Consider the following 25,399-nt stretch of genomic DNA (forward strand, 5'->3'; position numbering starts at 1 on the left):
CTGTAAGTATGCTGATTGCATTCGAGTAGATAACTGTATTATTCGCTACGACACAGTTGTTAAGTATCTTGGCGTTTTGATTGATTGTACTCTTTCCTGGGATTGTCAGGTTACGGAAGTGTGCAATCGGGCGATGCGGGTGCTAGCGCAGTTGAAGGTAAATAATGAAGTCTTCAATGAGAAATTGCGTATAAAACTTGTCACCACGCTGATATTTCCGGTGTTTGACTACTGTTGTGTAGTTTACTGTAATATTAGCAATAGTTTGCAGGTGCGGCTGCAGCGTAAAATGAACTCCTGTGTTCGCTATATTTTTAGGGTTTCAAGGGCTGAGCATATTACGCCGTACTTCAAGAGGCTGGGATGGTTGAAGTTGAGTGACAGGAGAAATTATTTCATGGCATGCCTTTTTTATAAAGAAATATGTATGGGCTACCGACAATTGTTCAGATGTAATTTGGAGTTTTTGCCGGTAGCTTTGCGGAGGGGTGATGTAAGGGAGGATTATTTACGCCTGCCTAGATCTAATTGTCGGATATTTGAGAACTCTTTTCTTATCCGCGGGATACGCATTTGGAATGCGCTACCCCCAGAAGTAACTAAAGCTGAAAATTATGAACTGTTCCGTAGTGCGTGCTATAATTATTATTTGCAAAAGTATTAATTTATGATATTGAGCTTTGATTGTCATTATTGTATGCTGCTGTGCCTTGAGTGATATTGAATGATATTAGTTTTGCTTAACTGTGCTATTACCAGGTTTTCTGGCAACTTGTCTCATATCTACCACGATTATAATTTATAATTTATAATTCACGTTATTGTTTCATTATAATATGTTTTTATTTTATTATTTTCAATTTATGTAATTACATGCTCTGTATTTTACACTGATTATAATGTATAATTATGATGGTCCTGAGGGAGCTAAGGCTCTAGGGTCAATAAAGTTTATTATCTATCTATCTATCTATCTATCTTGCCGATCACTTCATGGCGTGATTGGCTGATAGCTTAGCAGACATGCGCAATAAGTCTTCTTCCCCAAGTCAACGAGGAAGAAGACGCATTATTATTATTATCTTTCGCTTCCACGCTTTCGCTGCATCAAGTCGCCATTAGGATTTCTTTACTTTCGCTTTTTGTTAATAAACCGCATTTCGCTTATTTAATAATTTAATTTGCTTAAATTAATTGTTATTAATCCGCTTTAGTTTGTTACAGATAAATTGTGTTATTTGTGCAATTAATTCTCCGCTTTTCCAGTGCCGGCAGTGTGTTCAACCACATGTCAACCAGCTTCGCTTTATTATTCACGCAGTGCTTTATTTATCCGCTTTTATTTAAACAATCCGCAAATTAACATATTACATATAACTTGTATTTAGTGTAAATAAATTTATAGTGTTCATTTTTAATAATATTTCCGCGTTTTAATTCAGATATCCAGACCAAAACCTGATCCTTCGCTTTCCCGCAATTACATTATTCTACATTTGGTCCTTCGAGCCGGATCAGGCTGGCTCTATCTCATTTAATTTAAATTAATTATACCGCTAATAATTGTGTTGTGAGAGTGAAGCTTATTACCGCTAGGAAGGGTCGAGTGTCAGGAGCATTGCGGAGCACATCGGGTGCTGCTCCTGGTAGTCATTCGTACACCGGTACGCTGAACTTTCCGCTTTATTAAGACTAAAAACTCGACTTCGGGCCTAAAATAACTTCTATATGGTGAACTACGCAAGATAGTTGAAAAATGCAACTTGTGCTTTAACTGTTGTGTTCCGCACCGCGCCGCAGACTGCAAGACCGCTCAAGATTGCCGAAAATGTGGTCAACGTCACCACGCGTTCATCCAGTTTGGATGCACCAACGAAATCAGCTTCGCCGCAGCCTACATCTTCCGCACAGGCAACTAATCGTTCCTTTAGACCGTTTACAGCTTGACATTAACTGTTGATTATTTCAGATTCGCCTTCCGCTCAAGTTTTGCTAGCTACCGCTTTAGTCCAGTTCCGTCCGCATCATGGTAATCCCATCACCGCAAGAGTTTTGATCGATCAAGGCTCAGAGCTCTCATTTATGAGACAGACGCTCTTCAAGAAGCTTGGACAACCGCAACAACGTGACATGGTCATGCTCAAGGGCATTGGCAATGTCTCCGCAGGAAGTTCACTAGGTGTAAGCACAATTGAACTTCATTCGCTATGTACACCCGCTTCAATGCATGTCAGCATGCATATTCTACCAACACTGACGGTAGATCTTCCATCGTTCGTGATCGCTGATCCGAAATGGCCGCATCTTGATAATCTCAAGCTCGCTGACCCGTACTATCTACAGCCGCGTTCTGCGTCACATTATTTTAGGTGCATCACCAGCCGCACAGATCATGAACGCTGAGATTAAACGTAGACTTCGCAATTCTCCGATTGCACAATCCACCACGCTTGGTTGGATTGTCTATGGAGCTGTCACCGCTCAACACGCTTCAACATCACACGCAGCATTACATGCGTCATTAGACACATCATTACAAGACGCTATCGCAAAGTTTTGGGAGCAGAAAGAGGTTCCATCTGGTAATTCACCGCTCAACACCGCTGAAGAAGACGAATGTGAAGTTCACTTTCGTCAAACGCATTGTCGACAGCCTGATGGACGCTACGTAGTGAGATTACCGCTTAAAGCCCCCGAGAGTCAACTTGGCGACTCTATCAACGCAGCCATGGGATCACTCCGCAGATTAATAACCCGCTTTTCGCGAGAAAAAGAATATTCTGACATGTAACGTGCGTTCATGGCAGAATACATACAACTAGGACACATGGTACGAGTTCCGATCAACGACTTGCCCGCAAACGCTTACTTCTTGCCTCACCATGGGGTATTGAAGCTTGATAGTACCACTACGAAGCTCCGCAAAGTGTTCAACGGTTCCTGTGCAACATCTACAGGAATTTCATTGAACGACATTCTACACGCAGGACCCAAAACGCAAATTGACATCTTCGACGTGATGTTGAGAATCCGATGCAACAGGATTCTATTCGCTACTGACATCACCAAGATGTTCAGACAGATTAAGGTTGATTCGCTTAATTCGCTTGATTGGCCGCTTCAGTGCATTCTCTGGAAAGATGAGAATGACCTAGTAGACGCTTACTTTCTCAAGACAGTCAACTACGGGACCGCTAGTACACTTTTTGACGCTGTACGTGTGGTCATCCAACTAGTAAAGGATGAGGGACACCGCTTCCCGCTAGCTGTTGCTCCAATGTTGGAAACACGCTAAGTAGATGACATCTACGGTGGAGCAGATAACGAACAAGACGCTATAAAGGTTGCAGTGCAAACAAAAGCACTGTGCGCCGCAGGCTGCTTCCCGCTTACCAAATGGGCTAGCAATAGTCCAAGACTACTCGCTGAAGTCACTCCAGAAAAGCAGCTAGAAACACCGTTTAAAGAAATCGGTGATGCACCAATAAAGTTCCTGGGCATGTACTGGAATTCACACACTGACGCTCTCCAGTTCAAGAATACGCTACCGCCAGAGACACCTAAGACAAAAAGAGCTATTTTGTCTGAAATCGCTAAGCTGTATGACCCGCTAGGATTTCTCGCACCAATTGTCGTCAAAGCCAAGATCTATATGCAAGATCTGTGGCTAGATAGAGTGTCATGGGACGAACAATTGTCACAATCACTCATTCACAAATGAACTGGATACCGTGAGGACCTTCGAAATATCGAATCCATCCGCATTCCACGCTGGAATAATATTGCACCTGGAGAAACAATAGAATTGCACGGGTTCACAGACACTTCGCAAAACGCTATGGCTGCCGCTGTTTATTTGAGAGTCACTGACGCTGATGGGAACACAAAGGTCTCACTTTTGTGTTCAAAAACGCAAGTAGCACCGCTGATGACCATGACAATTCCACACTTGGAATTATCTGCTGCATGGTTACTTACACAACTGATACTTCATGTCAAGGAAGTTCAGTCACTAGAAAATGTCAGGATCAATCTCTGGACTGACTCCGCCGTGACTCTCGCATGGATTAAAAGTCCAGCAACCCGCTGGAAGACATTCGTCCGCAATAGAGTGGGAAAAATCCAAGAAACGCTTCGAGATGTCTCCTGGAAATTTATTCCAGGAAAGCAAAACCCCGCTGACTGCGCTTCAAAAGGTATACCAACGCTAAAACTAAAGCACCACGCTCTCTGATGGCATAGACCGACTTGGCTTCATGAACCAGAATACTCTTGGCCCACTTTGGAGCCTCCAGCTGACAACGCAACGCATCGAGAAGAACGACAAGGTCTGACACTAGTAACTTGGAAAGCAGAAAACTGCCTGCTCCAACAATTACTATCGCATTACACGCAGCTGTTTCTACTGCTACGGAAGCTCAGCATCTGGCATCGTGTCATCGACCGCTTCAGAAGAGTTCCACAATCTTCGCTGGCCTACCGCTTACTCCATCAGACCTGGAGCGCGCTAAATTGACCTTGATTAAGTTTAATCAAGGACAATACTTCGCTAGAGAGATTCACACGCTTCAAGATGGTGATGGTCTGCCGAAAAATAACTGTATCACCAAGTTGACTCCGTTCATTGACCATCAGGAGGTCCTGAGAGTCGGTGGCCGCTTGAAAAACGCATTGCTGGACCCAGAAGAAAAGCATCCAGCAATCTTGCCAAGACAATCACCGCTTACATCAATCCTGATTGATGATTCGTACCGCAAAACGCTTCACGGAGGTACTCAGCTTACGCTCGCTGACTTACGCAAGAGTGTCTGGATCATTGGAGGCCGTGTTCCAGTCAGATCATTCATATTACGCTGCGCTATCTGCACCAGACACCGTGGTGAACGCGCTCAACAGTTGATGGGTCAACTACCTGCCGCACGAGTGCAGCAAACTCGAGCTTTCCTGCATACAGGACTCGACTACGCTAGACCCATCACTCTGAAAACCTTTCAAGGACGTGGAGCAAGAACATACAAAGGCTAGATTGCAGTCTTTGTCTGCATGTTCAGCTCAGCTGTACATCTAGAGCTAGTCACTGACTACACCGCTACTGCCTTCATCGCCGCTTTACTAGTCGCCGAGCTATCTGTCATACGCTATACTTAGATTGTGGAACCAACTTTGCAGGGGCAGATAAAGAGCTGAAACGACTATTCGCTGCAGGATCCCGCTCACTTCGAGAATTATCAGTGTTAATCGCTCAAAATGGCACGAACTGGAAGTTCAATCCGCCTAGAGCTCCACATTTTGGAGGAAAATGGGAAGCCATTGTCAAATCAATTAAGTTTCATTTTCGACGAACAATCGGAGACTCGCTGTTGACGCTAGAGCAGTATTCAACGCTACTAGCTCAAATTGAAGCCATTGTGACATACGTAGTTCACAACTTGCTCCAAAATATTTTCGAAAATTTTGTATTTAGTACCTAAGAAACAATTAGTTTTACCTTTACTTTAATTACCATCTACTATACTTTGGAAGTCTGTGTAAGAGAAATCTGGCCCATCTTTCCCATGATTTGATGACGTTCATACGAATCACCCGGATCTCTTTGTATACAAAGATTATTATAATCAGAAATTAACGACTTTGTTTTTCTAACTTTTAAATTTGTAATATGATGAAGTCACCTTCACGTTTTCCGCTTAAAGTCGTAAAAATAAGACCTATAAGGCAATAGTTTAAACTACGCATAAGTTTATCCGGGTTTCGAAAAATCTAGAAACGCGATGATGCAAAATACCCTTGAGCTTTCCCTCAATTTTTGAATTAATTTTCCTATGAGTCCCATACAGACGCCGGTGTCGCTAACCATATATAAACTGCCCGAAAATCATTTTTCAACAGTTTGATTTAGACCAGGATACCACTGGTTAGCTCCGCGTCAATCGGCTCCGGGCATCAAATTCTTCGGAAGCACAATAAAATCCGTAATATACGACTTAGAGTCTTGCTCGTGGTTAGGCTGCATTTAGTAGCACTAACGTGGTAGATTCATCGGCTATTCGATATATGCCATATTTATATTCCAATTTTCTTTTGTTTTATTAATTTCCGCCATTGAGCGTTGATTTTTCTCGCGTAAATCGCGAAGTGTATAATTTTCCGCCGAAGAGCGTTGACTAGATTTTAAGGATTTCTTCGTGAAAATTCGCGAAGCTTTATTTTGATAAACTTTTCCGCTAAAAAGCGTCGATTATAATTAAAATTCATTATCTAGATTACTTAACTTCTCCGGAATATCCGAGATACGGTGATTCAATAGTGAACAATACCCATAGAAGGTGAAAGTCCCATAAAACTTGGGCCATTCTCGAAAGAACAGACTTCCAGGGTAATCGTACAAGAACATTTTACTTTATTTTTTTTTTTTATCTTTTATATCTAACCTTTATGTTCAGTTCTTTTATGACTATTTTTATTTAACATTTATATTGCAATCCAAATTTGTAAACTTAATAACTGGTTTGTCTCAATAAAAATTCAAATAACAGAATTATATATTTTTTTTACTTTGAATCAAAATACGTAATGAAATAAAATAAGATCTCTATTACAATAGGATTTGAGTTAAACGGTAGAATAGGTTACTCGTGACCGAAGTCAGCAGGAGTCCATCATCCTTACTCTCTCTAAGTTAACAACTAGAGATAACGTTCGAGCTTGTGTACCGCTCCACACTCCAACGCAATTTTTAATTTAGCTCCCGAACGGACAAAGTGACAGCGTTCGGATATTTGAGATTTCTATTTCATAATCATTACGCCCATCACTCACTCCGTTCGTGACACCATCTTAAATTTCAGACCGCTCACACCGCTGAATGAAGATCGTGCTGACCTGGCAGTACTGACACCAGATCATTTCTCAATCGGACAGTCACTCAACGCAGTTCCAGAGCCATCGCTGACAGAAGTACGACCCGTTCGGCTCTCGTATTGGGAACAAGTCCAACAAATGGTTCAACATTTCTGGAAACGCTATTATCAGGACTGCATCCACTGCTACCAGGCCATTAACAAAGTGGCATCATCAACGCAACGAGATCAAAGTGGGTTCAGTTGTACTGATCACCACTAAGGATGATCCCGCCAACCAAGTGGCCATTAGCAAAGTCATCGCTCTCCATCCAGCGGAAGATGGACAAGTCCGCGTGGTAACTGTCAAGACAGTTAACACAGAGCTAGTACGTCCAATTACAAAGCTCTGTGTCTTGCCGCTAACATATGAAGAAGACGATCTTGTCGACGCAGCCACCAACCCAGGGGAGAATGTTCAGTGAACATGCCCAGCCGCGATAAAGTCGCCCCTGGGGGACTCCCAATTTCATGAGCCGCATCTGTCAACTGCTAGTTCCCGCTTAAACTAAACGCCTGCACAAAGCTTAGTTTGACTGATCACGTCATAGCGTGATTGGCTGATTGCTCAGCAGACATGCGGAATAATGGCTGCGCTAAATGCAGAGATAGTTGACATTGTTGAGTGGTGCAATATTAATTATCTTAAGTTGAATGCGTCAAAGACCAAAGCTATAATTTTTGGTAGTAATTTTAAAGTCAATAGTAATAGCTGTAAGTATGCTGATTGCATTCGAGTAGATAACTGTATTATTCGCTACGACACAGTTGTTAAGTATCTTGGCGTTTTGATTGATTGTACTCTTTCCTGGGATTGTCAGGTTACGGAAGTGTGCAATCGGGCGATGCGGGTGCTAGCGCAGTTGAAGGTAAATAATGAAGTCTTCAATGAGAAATTGCGTATAAAACTTGTCACCACGCTGATATTTCCGGTGTTTGACTACTGTTGTGTAGGTTACTGTAATATTAGCAATAGTTTGCAGGTGCGGCTGCAGCGTAAAATGAACTCCTGTGTTCGCTATATTTTTAGGGTTTCAAGGGCTGAGCATATTACGCCGTACTTCAAGAGGCTGGGATGGTTGAAGTTGAGTGACAGGAGAAATTATTTCATGGCATGCCTTTTTTATAAAGAAATATGTATGGGCTACCGACAATTGTTCAGATGTAATTTGGAGTTTTTGCCGGTAGCTTTGCGGAGGGTGATGTAAGGGAGGATTATTTACGCCTGCCTAGATCTAATTGTCGGATATTTGAGAACTCTTTTCTTATCCGCGGGATACGCATTTGGAATGCGCTACCCCCAGAAGTAACTAAAGCTGAAAATTATGAACTGTTCCGTAGTGCGTGCTATAATTATTATTTGCAAAAGTATTAATTTATGATATTGAGCTTTGATTGTCATTATTGTATGCTGCTGTGCCTTGAGTGATATTGAATGATATTAGTTTTGCTTAACTGTGCTATTACCAGGTTTTCTGGCAACTTGTCTCATATCTACCACGATTATAATTTATAATTTATAATTCACGTTATTGTTTCATTATAATATGTTTTTATTTTATTATTTTCAATTTATGTAATTACATGCTCTGTATTTTACACTGATTATAATGTATAATTATGATGGTCCTGAGGGAGCTAAGGCTCTAGGGTCAATAAAGTTTAGTATCTATCTATCTATCTATCTATCTTGCCGATCACTTCATGGCGTGATTGGCTGATAGCTTAGCAGACATGCGCAATAAGTCTTCTTCCCCAAGTCAACGAGGAAGAAGACGCATTATTATTATTATCTTTCGCTTCCATGCTTTCGCTGCATCAAGTCGCCATTAGTATTTCTTTACTTTCGCTTTTGATGTGAAACATCTATAGGCTCACTTGTAAACCGTGTTATGTCGTGGTATAATTCTAACATTATTTTATTTGTCTGGATAATATAAATTTTATTCTTTTAAAATATATTTTTAAAAGAAATGAAATTTACAGCAGACACTGATAATGAGAAACGCATTAAGTGTCTCGTCCGGCCTCGCCAAAAAATTTCCCGACATTAGGCAGGCTTATCTCTAAGGATTAAAAAGACCCTAAATACACAAGTAAATGGGAGTTTTATTGCCCTCTGTATTGACAGCATTTTTGAACAAGAACCTTAGAGATTTTTAAACGTTAATAGGATTAAAGTTAAGAGAATAATAAATTTAAAACTTTTAAAAATAGGTAATTTTAAATAACTAAAATTAATAATAAATTTAACAACAAATTAATAAATAACATTCACGTAAATAAGAAATATCTAAATAGTTAGAAAAAAATAAGAATTAATAACTAAACAATAGGAAATATTTAAATAATTATTTAAATATTAATAAATTACAATTGTCGACAATTGCATAAATAATTATGCGCGAAATGAATAACTATAAGAAATGAATATCATTATTCGTAAAATAAACTAAATAAATAAATAAGCTAGTAATAATTATAAATAAAATATAAGACTTAGTTAACTAAGAAAAACTATGTGTTTGTGTGCATGTAAATGTGCTTACACGTATACCAATACATAGGTATATTTTAGCCTATAAGTAAGAGAGAGAGGCACATCATGCCTCTGGGCCCAAGGAAGGGAGTTCAAGCGAACATCTTGGAAAAATCGGAAGAGAGGGTAGAAACTAAGGGAAATAGACAGCTAATTGGCTACTGTTTTCCCCCAATTAGTAATTTGGAAACGCCCGGAAATTCGAGTCCCAAAAAGAACTTCGCATGAACTCTCTCGTGTCTTCCTGACCCCGAACTGTGCGGATCGCCCAGTTAGCTAGTGACCGTGGTTTACCCTCACGCAGCTAAATAGTTTATTTTAAATTAAAATCAGTGTCTTTGAATAAATTTCCATTTGTTATTTTAAAGTAAAAATCGTAATAATATTTTAAAACAATTCTTTTAACTTCAATAAAAATAAATAATTAATTAAACACGCTAAATAATAAAAATAATTGATCAAAGGAGCCACGTGTATCAACGTAACAATAAAGGTATGTGTTCAAACTTATTGTAGTTCCCCACGTGTTCAATATTGAATTATTTAATTTAAATCTGAATCAATAGAATTTTGTAAGAAATAAGCATTTAAGCATTTAACTTTGTAACCTTTGTAGCATTTCAATCTTTTGTAACTTTTATTAATTTAATATATTGAATAACATAAATTTGAAACGAAATAATTTATTTAAAACTATAAACCAATATCCTTTCGTAATACTTCTGGGTTCCCGATCTAGTGGTTGAAAAATACCAGGATCAAAATAAATTTAATAATTTACGTTCAACGATTTGGACGTAACAAAATTGGCGCTCGAACACATGGACCAGAAGTTTTGTGAAACGATATTGAGAAATTAATTTGTGAATAAAATTTATTAAACAGTTATTGGAAATCTCTTAAAATTTTCTGAAAGATTATCTAAATTTTTGAATAAATTTTAAACAAATTGAATCTATTTATTGAATTCTTGTGAAATTAAATAAAATTTTAGAGATTCGTAAAAGAAATAAATTTGTGATTAAATTTTCTGAAAAATTATCTAAATTTTTGAATAAATTTTAAACAAATTGAATTTATTTATTGAATTCTTGTGAAATTAAATAAAAATTTTAGAGCTTCGTAAAAGAAATAAATTTGTGATTAAATTTTCTGAGAAATTATCTAAATTTTTGAATAAATTTTAAACAAATTGAATCTATTTATTGAATTCTTGTGAAATTAAATAAAAATTTTAGAGCTTCGTAAAAGAAATAAATTTGTGATTAAATTTTATTAAATAATTATTAAAAATTTCTTAAATCTTTGTGGAAATTATCTAGATTTTTGAATAAATTTTAAACAATTGAATTAAAATTTCTGAATTCTTGTAAAATTAAATAATAATTTTAGAGATTCTATAGAGAAATTCTCACGTTTTTAAAAATATAAGCTTACAAAAATTCTATGTAAATTTATTGCATGTGTAATTTTGATATTTTGAAAATTGTTTATTAATATTTGTTCCCCTTTAATGAAATTTTGTTGTGTTTTATAAATGTGCTAACCTATTAGTTAACAATTTCGTTCTTTATAAGTGAAATACAGAGGTATTGAAAAGGAAATTTTAAAATCCCGATTAGAACCCTTGTTTAATTAGGCATTGCCAAACGCGACTGTTCGTATATCGGTTAAATTCAAGAGGATAATTGAGAAAGTAGGATAATTATACCCTCCTTACTCTTCCAAACCGGATGCGCGAAAAAGCTGCTCTGGTCTTCCCATCCTTTTTAATCAGACGCATAAACAAAAAAAAAAAGCTACTCTGATTTCCTCACTTTTCTAACCTCTTATGCCCAAAAAACGTGGTAAAAAGTCAGGCCGCCGAATACGTTATTGAAAAAAAAGAAACGCGATCAGAATTGTTAGTAATCACGGTTGTATAAACGAAATAGTTTTAGTAATTTGGGAAGATTTAATAGGGGATCGTAGGTCGGGTCAAAAATTAAAACGACTGCAGCTCCCAAATCCTGAACCCCCAAGTCTATCACTAGGAGTTTCTAAAACCGGTTGGGTCCCATTAATTCATTTAGATTAAATTCACATAACGAAATCGTGGGAAGAAATTAAATCGGAATTAAAAATTAAATGTCTGATGAAGAAAAATCGAAATCTTATTCACTGAGGAAAGACGGATACGTGCCGTTTCCAGAAGGTTTACCTCTAGTCACCCGGAAACGTAACGAAACAAAAAAATTTGAATTCCGAGACACGTTTGACGGTGAAAAAACTGTAGATTCGGGACTAGGAAAATCTCAAATCAATCCAGAAATCACTTCAGACGAGGATTCAGAAGACGAACCCCGTAAGGAAATACCTAGGGCAGATAAATCGGACACTGCAAGTACCAGTAACAATAACATTGATTTAACCATTAATAACGACGACACCCTTACAGAAAAAACGGTTAGCGTCCCAGTAGATAAAAAAAAAAACGGTTAACACCCCGGTTAATCAAGAAAAAGTTAACGACCCGATTGACCCAGGAAATAATAATAATAATAACCCCGAAGATCCAAACAACATCGACGAAATGGTTTTAACCGCGAATCAAAGTATCTCGTTAAGCGACGCTTTGGCGTTTGTACCCCGATTCGATGGAGTCCCGGAAGAACTCATCGATTTTTCAAAATGTTGTAAGGAAGCAAAAGACGTGTTACCCGCCGAAGCAGAAGCAAATTTATGCAAATTGATCTACGGAGTGAAACTAGGCGATAAAGTAAAGGCATCATTAAGCCACACCATCCCAGCAACAATTTTAGATTTGACGAAGAACTTAAAAAAGATTTATGTAGCCTCAAAGACGGTTTTCCAACTACAAGGCGAATTAGGACAATTGTATCAAGGAAAGGGTGAATCAGTAGTGGATTACGCGAATAGATTAAGGAAAAAGGTAGATGAAATCATTGAATGTAATGCGTCGGACAATCCTAATATGACCGAAGAAGAAAATCGAGCGTTCAAAGAAAAGATCAATTCTTCACTCGCGGCTATATTCACACAAAATTTAGACCAGGAAATCGACCAGCGAATGCCCATTTGCGCTAACGTAGATGAGGCCCTAGCAGCTGCCATAACAATTGAAAGAAAAATGAAAGCGCGGAACGAGTTGATGTCTAAACCCAAGGAAAAGACTGCAGAAGAGAAGAAGAAGAAGAACCTAGTAACCTTCACTACTACCACTGATTCCCGAAACCCAAAGAACAAAACATCAAACTCGGGCAATAATAATCCTAATAAAAATACCAATAATGGGAACGGAAATTCAAACCAATTCGACCTCTCAAAAATTAATTGTCGTCGTTGTAGGAAACAAGGGCATTTCGCAAAAGACTGCCCCGAACGTCAATGTCAAATCTGCTACGAGAAGGACACGGAGCCAAAACATGCCCTCAATTAGCAAAAACAGGCCAAAATCAATATGCCAATTTAAGATGCCAATTGTGTGGTCAAAGAGGCCATTCCGCTAGATATTGCAAATTAAATCCAAATCAAGTCAACCCCGCTTCGAATCCCGGGCCGAGTCAAGAAAATTACCGACATCCTCCAAACACGGGAAACAATAATTACGCGCAAAATGCAGGGATGCATTGTGACGTTTGCGGACTTGATAATCACACCCAGGAAAATTGTAGGTGGTTAAAAACGATAAATTTTATCCAAGCAAACGCGAGACAATCTTCTTCGGGGGGCGCGAGAGAAGATCATCGAAATACCCGTCCTGTACACGCGATACAGAACGTGAGGATAGACGAAGACTCAGAATAAATAAAATCGAAGTAAAGTCTGATTTAGATAATTTACCCTTCGCTGTTGTCGGTAAATCATCTAAACAAGAGGATATTATCATGATGTTGGACTCCGGAGCGGCTCCAAATCTGATTAAAATAAAATACTTAAAGGATACAACTAAAATAAACAAAAACAACATCATTGAACTTCACGGTATTTCGAACACTCCTATATCAACATTGGGGAGTGTGAATCTAAAACTGTTTGGCAGACGCACCGAATGTCATGTCGTACCAAATAGTTTAGCCATCCCGCACGCAGGATTAGTGGGATCGCAGTTTTTCTCTGAATTTGGAGCCAAAATTGATTATAAAAATAAAATCTTAGAAATGGGGACCGAAAAATATCCATTCAAAAAACTTAACAGGGTTGAAAATGGGATTATGTACGTACCGCGACGCAGCGAATCGACCTTTTATATAAACGTCAAGAACCCCGAAGTATCACAAGGATACATTCCTCGGTTGAAAATTGGAAAAGGTATTTTTGCAGGGAGTTGCTTAGTCAAGGTAAAAAATGGACGAGCTTACCTTCAAATTTACAACTCGACCAACAATGAAGTAGGAATCAAAATCCCTACACTAAACGTACAAGAAGTGGAAAAATCATATACACCCTCCCTTATAGACCAAGATAAATCAAATCAAGATATTTATCACTGTTTAGGAATAACAAAAAGGATTTTCACCGTACTAAAGGACACCTCAACAGCAGAAAGATTTGAACAAATAAAACCCCTGTTGCGGTTAGATTATTTAGATAAAGTAGAACAGATTCACGTCGAACAATTAGTTAGGAAACATGCGGACCGATTTCACATTCCCGGAGAACCTTTGAGTTCCAGCGTTTTGTACAAGCACCGAATCCCGACTAATTCAGACTTCCCAATCTCCACGAAACAATATAGACTTCCACATAACCTGAAACCGGAAGTGGAAAAACATGTAAAAGAGGGACTTGAGATGGGAGTATTAAAACCGTCAGAGTCACCGTATAATAGCCCTATTTGGATTGTTCCCAAGAAAGCCGACGCAAAAGGAAACAAACGATGGCGTGTTGTCATTGACTTTCGTTTATTAAACGAAAGAACAATCACTGATGCCTACCCCCTTCCCACCATTATTGAAATTCTGGACCAATTGGGGGGTTCCAAATACTTTTCTGTCTTCGATTTGGCGTCAGGATACTACCAAATCGAAATGGACCCATCTGATAGCCATAAAACCGCTTTTTCTACTCCTCAAGGTCATTGGGAGTATACTCGTATGCCCTTTGGTTTAAAAAATGCACCGGCTACGTTTCAGAGACTAATGGATAGCGCTTTAACTGGACTCCAGGGAATCTCAATGTTCGTGTACCTTGATGATATCATCGTCTTTGCCAGGAACCTTGCTGAACACGAGCAAAGAATAGATGACCTTATGGATAGGTTACGGAAAGCGAATCTACAACTTCAGCCCGAAAAATGCGAATTTTTACGTCCGGAGGTAAATTACTTAGGACATGTTATCAGCCGAGAGGGATTAAAACCCAATCCTGAAAAACTGGAAGCTGTGGAAAAGTTTCCAGTCCCGAAGAACCCCCGTAATATTAGGGAATTTCTAGGGCTAACTGGCTATTATCGCCGTTTTATTAAAAACTTTTCAAAAATTGCGAAACCTCTGACGAGATTGCTGGAGAAGGACCGAGAATTTGTATGGACTGAGGACGCTCAGGCAGCTTTCGAGGAACTAAAAACAGCTTTATGTACTGCACCAATCTTACAATACCCTGATTTTTCGAAGCCGTTCATCATAACCACGGATGCTTCGGGAGTGGCAATAGGAGCAGTACTGTCACAGGGAGAAATAGGTAAAGATAAACCTATCGCATACTACTCTCGAGTGTTAAGGGACGCGGAAACACGCTACGACACGTACGAGAAGGAAGCATTTGCTATGCTTCAAGCAGTCAAAAACTTTCGACCCTATGTGTACGGTCGAAGGTTCGACCTAATAACAGACCATAAACCGTTGGTCTGGTTCAAGACTTCAAAAGAAGGAAATGCCCGGATATTAAAGTGGCGGTTAAAACTCGCTGAGTATGATTATGACGTAACATACAAGCCAGGAAAAATAAATTTAAACGCGGATGCGTTATCTCGTAACCCTGTTGAACCGGTCAATGTGACGACACGCGCGCAAAGTCGACATATACCGGGGGTTATTGAGGAAATTGGAAGTTCGGAGGCAAATAAAAGAAAACCCCCAGGAAAACATGAGGGTCTGCCGAAGAGGGGACGAGGGAGGCCGCGAAAGACGGTAGAACTCCTGGATCCGTCCAACCTGAACCCGGAAATCTCCCAACCAGCGGAGCAGGACAGGTCTTCCAGGAAAACAAGGAGAGCTCGGAAAATCGATTCCCGTGTAGCAGACAGGGCGTCTGTCAGCGGATCGGACAGTCCGGTGGTAAAAACGGACATTAAAAAAATAAATAACAAAATAGAAAATAAAAATGATTCATCTCAGAATAGACCATATGAATCGGAATCCTCAGGAAGCGACTCTGACGCAGGAAGCGAAACGTCTACCAGTGAGTCGTCTAATCCTCAAGATGAACCAGATAACAAGGAAGGAAGAAATGATATCATTATCGTCAAAGATTTGTTTCAGTATAGGAAGGATAACTTAGTCTACTTCCTGGACGAAAATGGACAACCCTGTGATGTAGGCTCCAAATTATTAAAAGAACTAGGTAAACTCCCAAAAATTGGATTTATGGATACTGGCCAGGTCTATTGGTCCAAAAAGGGGGAAAGAAACTACTTCGGTTTAGTAATTCGGGGAACAGAAGGGGAATCGTCGTTAAAAATTAGATTACATATAGCAAAAACGCTAGTTAAGCTCAAGGGAATATTACGGGATAAAAATATTTCGTCCTTCTCGATCGCGTATTCTGATTTTATAGAAAATATTCCATGGGCAGAGATACTCTCTCTGATCTGTGAAATATATGGAACAGATGAAATTAAACCCATTATTTGCTTAGGTACAGTTAAATATGTCTCTCAGGAGGACCGTGATAGGATATTCTATGAAGCCCATAAGTCCCCTGTGGGAGGACACAAAGGTGTGTCAAAAACATACAACCGTATCAGAACAAATTATTATTGGGAAAATTTAAAACAGGATGTACAATTCCGGATACAACAATGTATAGATTGCCAACTAAAAAAATTAGTTCGCGTTAAAACAAAACAGCCAATGCTAATCACCGATACACCCGGATTAGTATTCGAAAAAATTGCAATGGACATCGTGGGTCCATTACCGGTTACAAAACGAGGTCACGAATATATACTCACGATTCAAGATCAATTGTCCAAATATTGTATAGCTGCCCCTTTAGCATCTATGTCTGCTATTGCCGTCGCGGATACCTTTATCAAGCGTCTACTTTGTACTTTTGGTGCTCCCAAGGTATTATTGACTGATCAAGGTAGAAATTTTATTAGCGCTTTCATGCAAAGGATTTGTAAACGTTTTAAAATAAAGAAAATTCAAACCACAGCTTTCCGGCCCCAGTCAAACGGCTCCCTAGAACGTTCTCATCACGTTTTAGGAGAATATTTAAAACAGTATGTTAGTAGGGATAGCGAATGGGATGAATGGTTAGAACTAGCGACATTTTCTTATAATACCTGTATTCATGAAGGAACGAAATTTACCCCTTTCGAATTGGTATATGGGAAAATAGCACGTGTACCCACCGAGGAACCTTTGCACGATCTAGATAAATTACCAACGTACGATGGCTACATAGTCAATCTAGTTGAGAGATTAACAAAGATTCGTAAATTGGCTCGGTCAAACCTAATAGATTCAAAGGAAAAATCGAAGGAATTATATGACAAAAAATCAAAGCAGTAACTTTTAAAGAAGGTGATAATGTGTTCCTTTCAAAAGGACCCAAACCCCATAAGTTCGGGGACCAATACGATGGTCCATTTGAGATCTTGCAAACGTTTCCGGATGGAAATGTAAAGATTAAAATAAAGAACACAACAAAAATTGTCCACCCTAATCGGTTAAAATTATCTAAAATTAAACCCCAATCTGTTACCAAGAAAAAAACAAATAATAAAGGGGAAATCGTGGACTCAGACCCCGATTACCAACCCTAATTATGTTTCTGTTACAGATGAAGTCTCTATTTGCAGTATTGTTCGTCTTATTTGTCACTCCAACTACCGCAATGATCGGATACGATTGCGGCAGCGAGTTCTTAAATATGACAACAATATCCCTTCTGGATATTGATGAATGTGATTACCAAGGAGATCGCGTGGACCAAAGCCTAGTGGACATCGCGTTATTACAGTTGAATGAGTTTGATCATATCAACGTGTTACAATGTAAAATTGAAATTACTAGAGCGGTGTATTATTGTGGAATGCATTCCCACGTATCTTTAGTAGAGAATGCCCATATGGAATACGTCCACACGATCTCGCGCGAAGCCTGCCGAGTAGCACATAACTACGGCACTCTTCGCATCAGTAACACCGTCCTCGACGGGTTACAGGTAAATTCAACTGCTATGAGAAGTATAACGCTTGCAGGAAGTATCACAAATGATGGTACTTGTGCAGGTACACAGTATTCCGACCCTTACGGCACCTGGAATTCAGTTATCGTAATGGGTACTGTAAAAATCACTTTAAAATCTTTCCTTTCTAGAGTTAAGGTAGAATTTAATAAAATTTATTTACCATCGGGATTTAATTGTAAGTTAAACGAAGGTAGTTGTGTTGACTCTGATGGAGGTTACACCTTTTGGGACTCAATACCTCAAAAATTTTGTAAAGAAAACACTTATTCTGTACTTTTTAAGGAACTAGTGACTAAATTAGTCTCTAAATCAGGAACAGTGTTTTCTGTCAGCGTCAGAGACACAAGTTTTTCGCTTACTACTATTGGAACTGAGGACTCATGTGGTCTTTCTATGTTGAAAACCGAACATCCGCGTTTATTTATTGTCCAGGGTAAAGATCTTGCTTCCTTGGGAGTCAATAAAATAGTAGAGACCAATCCAGAAAATTTGGATCTTTTCTTGTACGCTAATGCTAAGTTCGTGTATGTAGAAAGATACTTGAGAAATCAAATTCAATCCCTTTACGAAAATGTAATGATATACCGATGTAAAATAGAGAAAGATATGCTTAAAAACTCATTGGCCATCGCATCAACCCAGCCCGACGAATTTGCGTATAGATTCATGGAAGGCCCCGGATATATGGCTGTCCTCGCCGGTGAAGTTATACACATCGTTCAATGCATTCCGGTTGAAGTAAAAATACGACATGCGATCACCTGTTATAACCGAATTCCAGTAACACGGGGAAATCTCAGCGTGTATTTGATGCCGAGAACTCACGTCCTCACTAATCAAGCTTCTGAAATTCCTTGTAATTCACCACTACTTCAACATTACAAACTGGGTACAACATGGTACAAGTTCATGCCGACCCCTGTAGAAACCATACCCCCGGTCAGCCTAAAACCCGATACAAAAGGAAGTTGGAGCTATCGCAGTCCCTCCAACCTAGCAACCAGTGGGATTTACACTCGAGACGACTTGGATGCCATGAGGAATCGAATTATGTTCCCGATAGAACAAACCTCGGTAATTGAAACAGTTGCCCAGCAGTTCTCCAATGGATCAAGAATGAACCCATCTATCATGAATGTACTAAATGAAGAAGTCCTGGAACATTTAGCTGAAAGTGCGTGGGACAAAACTTGGGGAAGATTCATCAAGTTCGGGACCTACAGCGCTGGCGTCATTGGAATAGTAATGTGTTACCAATTAATTAAATCCGTTGTTGATGTTCTCTTGCACGGAATTGCGCTGCATTCCGTTTATGGCTGGTCCTTCCATTTATTGGGAGCAATTTGGGACTCAGTAGCTCAACTCTTGTTACACCTAGCAAGAAATCCACTGGACTCAGGAGTTCCTGCTCAAAAACCGATAGAAAGTGACAATCTGGATCCGGAAAAAGGATTAACGCCAAGTGCACCAGAAATCTATCCACCATTACCAACCCATGGAACTACTGACAGCCAACCAACCCAGGAAACTACTGCCCGCCAACCACGACTGTCCATCAAGTAAGAAGAAGTCAATGAGTTTTCAGCAAACATCTCGTAGAATAACTTATTAGTAAAAATAGGATTAGTACTAATTTAACAAACCAGAGACGGACCAGAGACTTCGCGTCGCACTCGTTCAAATGTAATAAATTTCTTTTCACTCGTGCTTCCGTCTAACGGCGGTGGTGTTATGTCGTGGTATAATTCTAACATTATTTTATTTGTCTGGATAATATAAATTTTATTCTTTTAAAATATATTTTTAAAAGAAATGAAATTTACAGCAGACACTGATAATGAGAAACGCATTAAGTGTCTCGTCCGGCCTCGCCAAAAAATTTCCCGACATTAGGCAGGCTTATCTCTAAGGATTAAAAAGACCCTAAATACACAAGTAAATGGGAGTTTTATTGCCCTCTGTATTGACAGCATTTTTGAACAAGAACCTTAGAGATTTTTAAACGTTAATAGGATTAAAGTTAAGAGAATAATAAATTTAAAACTTTTAAAAATAGGTAATTTTAAATAACTAAAATTAATAATAAATTTAACAACAAATTAATAAATAACATTCACGTAAATAAGAAATATCTAAATAGTTAGAAAAAAATAAGAATTAATAACTAAACAATAGGAAATATTTAAATAATTATTTAAATATTAATAAATTACAATTGTCGACAATTGCATAAATAATTATGCGCGAAATGAATAACTATAAGAAATGAATATCATTATTCGTAAAATAAACTAAATAAATAAATAAGCTAGTAATAATTATAAATAAAATATAAGACTTAGTTAACTAAGAAAAACTATGTGTTTGTGTGCATGTAAATGTGCTTACACGTATACCAATACATAGGTATATTTTAGCCTATAAGTAAGAGAGAGAGGCACATCATGCCTCTGGGCCCAAGGAAGGGAGTTCAAGCGAACATCTTGGAAAAATCGGAAGAGAGGGTAGAAACTAAGGGAAATAGACAGCTAATTGGCTACTGTTTTCCCCCAATTAGTAATTTGGAAACGCCCGGAAATTCGAGTCCCAAAAGAACTTCGCATGAACTCTCTCGTGTCTTCCTGACCCCGAACTGTGCGGATCGCCCAGTTAGCTAGTGACCGTGGTTTACCCTCACGCAGCTAAATAGTTTATTTTAAATTAAAATCAGTGTCTTTGAATAAATTTCCATTTGTTATTTTAAAGTAAAAATCGTAATAATATTTTAAAACAATTCTTTTAACTTCAATAAAAATAAATAATTAATTAAACACGCTAAATAATAAAAATAATTGATCAAAGGAGCCACGTGTATCAACGTAACAATAAAGGTATGTGTTCAAACTTATTGTAGTTCCCTACGTGTTCAATATTGAATTATTTAATTTAAATCTGAATCAATAGAATTTTGTAAGAAATAAGCATTTAAGCATTTAACTTTGTAACCTTTGTAGCATTTCAATCTTTTGTAACTTTTATTAATTTAATATATTGAATAACATAAATTTGAAACGAAATAATTTATTTAAAACTATAAACCAATATCCTTTCGTAATACTTCTGGGTTCCCGATCTAGTGGTTGAAAAATACCAGGATCAAAATAAATTTAATAATTTACGTTCAACGATTTGGACGTAACACCGAATTGTTAACGTGGCGACGCTTGCTGTGGCGACGGGTCGCCACGCTATACTAAGGTATACTTATATATATTTTATGTGTAGTAGAGTGTACGGTGTGGCGACGGGTCGCCACGCTATACTGAGGTATATATATATATATATATATATATATATATATATATATATATATATATATATATATATATATATATATTTTATATGTAGTAGAGTGTACGGTGTGGCTTCTCACTCAGTTCGACGTTGTTGTTTACTACGGTACACATAACCTGCGTTTTATTTAATTTTGATGTGAAACATTTTTATTTTAATTTTTGACAATAAAATATGTGTGATAGTGATAACTCAGAAGATCAAAGTGATCAACCTTGTGCAAAGAAAGTGAAACTACACTATGGCATACTACCAAGTCATCAGTAAGTAGATCGTATTTTTCAAGTATCCATAAATGTAATTATTATATTTTTATATTTAATTAATTATATTTATATTAATCATATTAGTAATTATATAAATTATATTAAGATTAATAATTATATAAATTATATTAATATTATCTTCAATTAATTATTTTTTTATTATTCATGAAGGAATTAATATGGAAAAATTTATTAATAAAATTTATATTTGCAGATCTTTAGTCATATATTGCAATAATTAACTAATATTTCAGTTCATGAGTATATTGAAGCCACACTCAAAATTTTTTTTCTTTTTCTTGTGTATTCTAATATCATATTTTTTTAAATATTTCAGTTCCCAACAATCATCACAGGAATCACAAAATATTATTATTGAAACTGGATACCACCCTGATCAGTTAAATACAAGGCATACTATCAATGTTGTGTAAGACTTTATTAATCGAATAGTACCAGACTATTTTAATCTTTATCTTAGATCTGGCCGCTGGAGTGGCCATTTACAAAAACAACAACACTTCACATGTTACTACACTCATCATGGATCTAGCAGTTCAAAATGCTACAGAAGTTCATGTTTCCCAATCATCTATTGGTGATATGTGTGCTTCACATGTTAAACTAGAAGACGGAAGTGAATTAATTATGATTGTAGTATACATTTCACCTAATAATAAAATGGATCATATAATTCCATTTTTACATGAAAGGTTATTTCCTTATAGTCAAAGAGGTTCAATAATTTTTAAAACGAAGAAAAATAAACTACCATTAATTTAAGCTGGAGATTATAATGTAAATTTTGCAAGAGCTGAATCAATGCCATTAATGACATTTCTTCAAAAAGAATTTCAATTGCAAATCAACAACAATCCAAGAGAATCTACTACCAAATATGGAACAACAATAGATGCTGTATTTGTGAGATATCTTGATAATGTTTCATCCAATACTTTTGTAACGTACTTTAGTTATCATCGACCAATCGTCACAGTAATACCGGCAGAGGAAACATCGAATATAACTATTACTGAAGTCACAGATGAAAATATTTAAATTGTGGCCACTTGATATTAATATTGAATTTTTATATCACATGTAAATAAATTTTTATTAAATAAAGTTACCATTTTCTGTAAGAAATTCGTAATACTTCATTTTTTCATTCGGCTATATTTAATTCCTGTAATAATATTATCTTTTATGCATATTACTTGTACACAGACGATGTTTCACATCTGCCAGGCGTCCCATGACGGCTCACATTTTCTTTTTGTTGATAAACCGCATTTCGCTTATTTAATAATTTAATTTGCTTAAATTAATTGTTATTAATCCGCTTCAGTTTGTTACAGATAAATTGTGTTATTTGTGCAATTAATTCTCCGCTTTTCCAGTGCCGGCAGTGTGTTCAACCACGTGTCAACCGGCTTCGCTTTATTATTCACGCAGTGCTTTATTTAGCCGCTTTTATTTAAACAATCCGCAAGTTACTATATTAAATATAACTTGTTTTTAGTGTAAATAAATTTATAGTGTTAATTTTTAATAATATTTCCGTGTTTTAATTGAGTTATCCAGACCAGAACCTGATCCACTGCTTTACCGCAATTACATCATTTTACACAGCCATAATCATGTTTTATCTTAAAAAGTGTAGATATCATTTCACAAAATCGAAGATTTTTATTTCATTATTTTTATTTTTATACATGCTCAATGATGAAAAAAATTTTTTTATAACTAGACATTTTCAATAGCAGATATATTGATTCAATTTTCGATTAACTATAAAACTGTACTGCTCGGCTTCTATTTAATAACTTACGAATTCTTATAATACTTGATGTTATCTCTGTTATTATATTACTTACGTTAAGACTCTTTTGTAATTTTTACTCGGAGCGTAAAGTATTAGTGAACATTTTGAAAGGAAGTTTCAGTGACAGTATGTGAAACCAAAGTGATTGGTGATAATAAAATGTGTGACTTATTAAACACATAAATTTTTCAATATCTCGCGTAAATAACGAAATGTAACTATTTTATAAGCTACAAATAACCCTGATTAAACAACTGAATTCGACCGAATTAAAAATTTTAATTCTGTTATATTCTGTAAAATTCGGTAAAAGTGAATTCAAAAGAATTAAAAATGTTAATTCTGTTCAATTCTGTCGAATTCTGCAGAACAGAATTCAACTGAAATAAAAATATCAATTCTGTTATATTCTGTTGAATTCGGTAAAACAGAATTTAAAAGAATTAAAATTTAAATTCTGTTATATTTTATTGAATTTGGTAAGACAGAATTCAAAATAGTATATTCGAGAAGTGAGGTTTATGTGAAAAATCGTCGTTTCACTATTAATAATATGGCGATTGGTGCATTGGATTCGGAATTTAATTCTGCGAAATGGATATTTTTTAATTTATCCGCCATTAAAAATTTCATTTGCTATAAGCAAAAAACGAAGAGACAAAAAGGGAGTCTCCGTTTTTAATCTATAACTTCAAAAATATTAAAGATATCTGAAATTTGAAAAAAAATCTTTAAAGAAGAGACAATTTTGGTTAAATAAATCTCTACTCCCGGAGTTGTAGCTCCATTATTTATAATTTTAATTTAACGTTGAAAGTTAGGCTCCATGCGGCCGTTCCGGTGCCTAGGCGTCCCCACCAAACAAAGTATGCAACACAAAATAATTTTCTTATAACATTCAATATTAATTTAAAAATCTGAATAAATTATAGTGTCATCTATCCACTTGAAGAAATATAGCCCCGCCAAAAAAAAATTTTTAGCTTAATTTTTGTCAAAGAAAAAACTCAGAATTTCTGCCAGTAGTGCAGCCTGAAAGGCATTCACGGAATCGCATGAACTTTTTACAATTTTTTAATCAGATTTGCGTAAAAAAAATGGAAATTCTTACTTGTGTTTGTAAAAATTGATCCAAAATAGATATCGAGCGTATGAAAAATTTATTATATAAATAAATAAATCGTCTAAAAGATCGTCTCGAATATCAAAGACCGTGTCATTAATAGTTTAGAAGTTATAACAATTTATAAGTTAATGAAATAGTTGACGGCTTCAACTTTGATGGGGTAAATTATTTTTAAATTTAATGAAAAATAGAGAAAAATTTTTTACAACTTTTATGCATATAGCTGTATTTGTAATTTTCTAAAGCTACGGAAAAAAAATATAATGAAAATGAAAATTTGTTTATAACAATTTGTTTATAAAATAAACAATGAAAATTTAAATAAAAAAAAATTTTTGACTTCCCGCTAAGAAAATCGAAGATTTTCAAAAATCGGGAAGTTATTGGTTTTACCCCGTTTTTCGAAAATCGAGTTTTCATCAGATCTCGACGTTTTGAGGTCCTAGGAAGATTCCTTGAATGTTTTTGCGATGATGTCCGTGTGTCTGTATGAGTGTGTGTGTGTGTGTGTTTTTTTTTTTTTTTTTTTCTATTAACTTAGGGGGGGGGAATCCCTTTTACGGATACCAGGCATAGCTGTTCGGCCTGGATATGTGGCGACTCGACGCAGCCTCATACTAAAACTCGACGCTAACGCCCCTACCCACTAAACCCTAAACCACTTTTCTTCTTTCCTATAATCCCTCATAGAAACCGCCGTCAGGCATTACTTCGTGAGGGGAGGATTTAGCTACTACTATTCCTTCTGGTGGCTAAGGAGTTATTTTTCCTTCCTTCTAGTTTCTGTCATTTGCCCTTTTTCTTTCAATGGAACGCAGCTCTGTAAGCACTTCGGTGGTAAACATGCTTGTGGCGTTCCAGGCAGCTTCGGATGACAGCTTTTCTTCTACTATTGACTCTGGTGTGATTTTCTTATTCAGGATCTTCTCTAACTCATCACGCTGTGAGTTAAAACGAGAGCACTCAAAGAAAACGTGCTCCACATTTTCA

General features: G+C 36.9%; 2 protein-coding genes and 1 long non-coding RNA gene across 3 annotated transcripts; all 3 read left to right on the top strand.

Moving 5' to 3' along the window:
- The first annotated feature begins 2,827 nt into the window (after positions 1–2,827).
- LOC123258966 lies at positions 2,828–3,721 on the top strand. Its single transcript, XM_044719222.1, has 2 exons — positions 2,828–3,197; positions 3,300–3,721. The coding sequence occupies exons 1-2, from the start codon at positions 2,828–2,830 to the stop codon at positions 3,719–3,721; spliced, it is 792 nt and encodes a 263-aa protein (XP_044575157.1).
- A 117-nt stretch (positions 3,722–3,838) lies between these two features.
- LOC123258967 lies at positions 3,839–7,324 on the top strand. Its single transcript, XM_044719223.1, has 5 exons — positions 3,839–4,196; positions 4,397–5,020; positions 5,170–5,374; positions 6,849–6,977; positions 7,033–7,324. The coding sequence occupies exons 1-5, from the start codon at positions 3,839–3,841 to the stop codon at positions 7,322–7,324; spliced, it is 1,608 nt and encodes a 535-aa protein (XP_044575158.1).
- A 13,803-nt stretch (positions 7,325–21,127) lies between these two features.
- On the top strand, positions 21,128–21,862 carry LOC123259826. The gene is made up of 3 exons (XR_006508327.1): positions 21,128–21,165; positions 21,247–21,455; positions 21,796–21,862. It is a non-coding gene; the product is annotated as an uncharacterized LOC123259826 (long non-coding RNA).
- The last annotated feature ends 3,537 nt before the right edge of the window (positions 21,863–25,399 follow it).

This window comes from Cotesia glomerata, linkage group LG2 (genome assembly GCF_020080835.1).
Source record: "Cotesia glomerata isolate CgM1 linkage group LG2, MPM_Cglom_v2.3, whole genome shotgun sequence".
NCBI classification, from domain to species: domain Eukaryota; kingdom Metazoa; phylum Arthropoda; class Insecta; order Hymenoptera; family Braconidae; genus Cotesia; species Cotesia glomerata.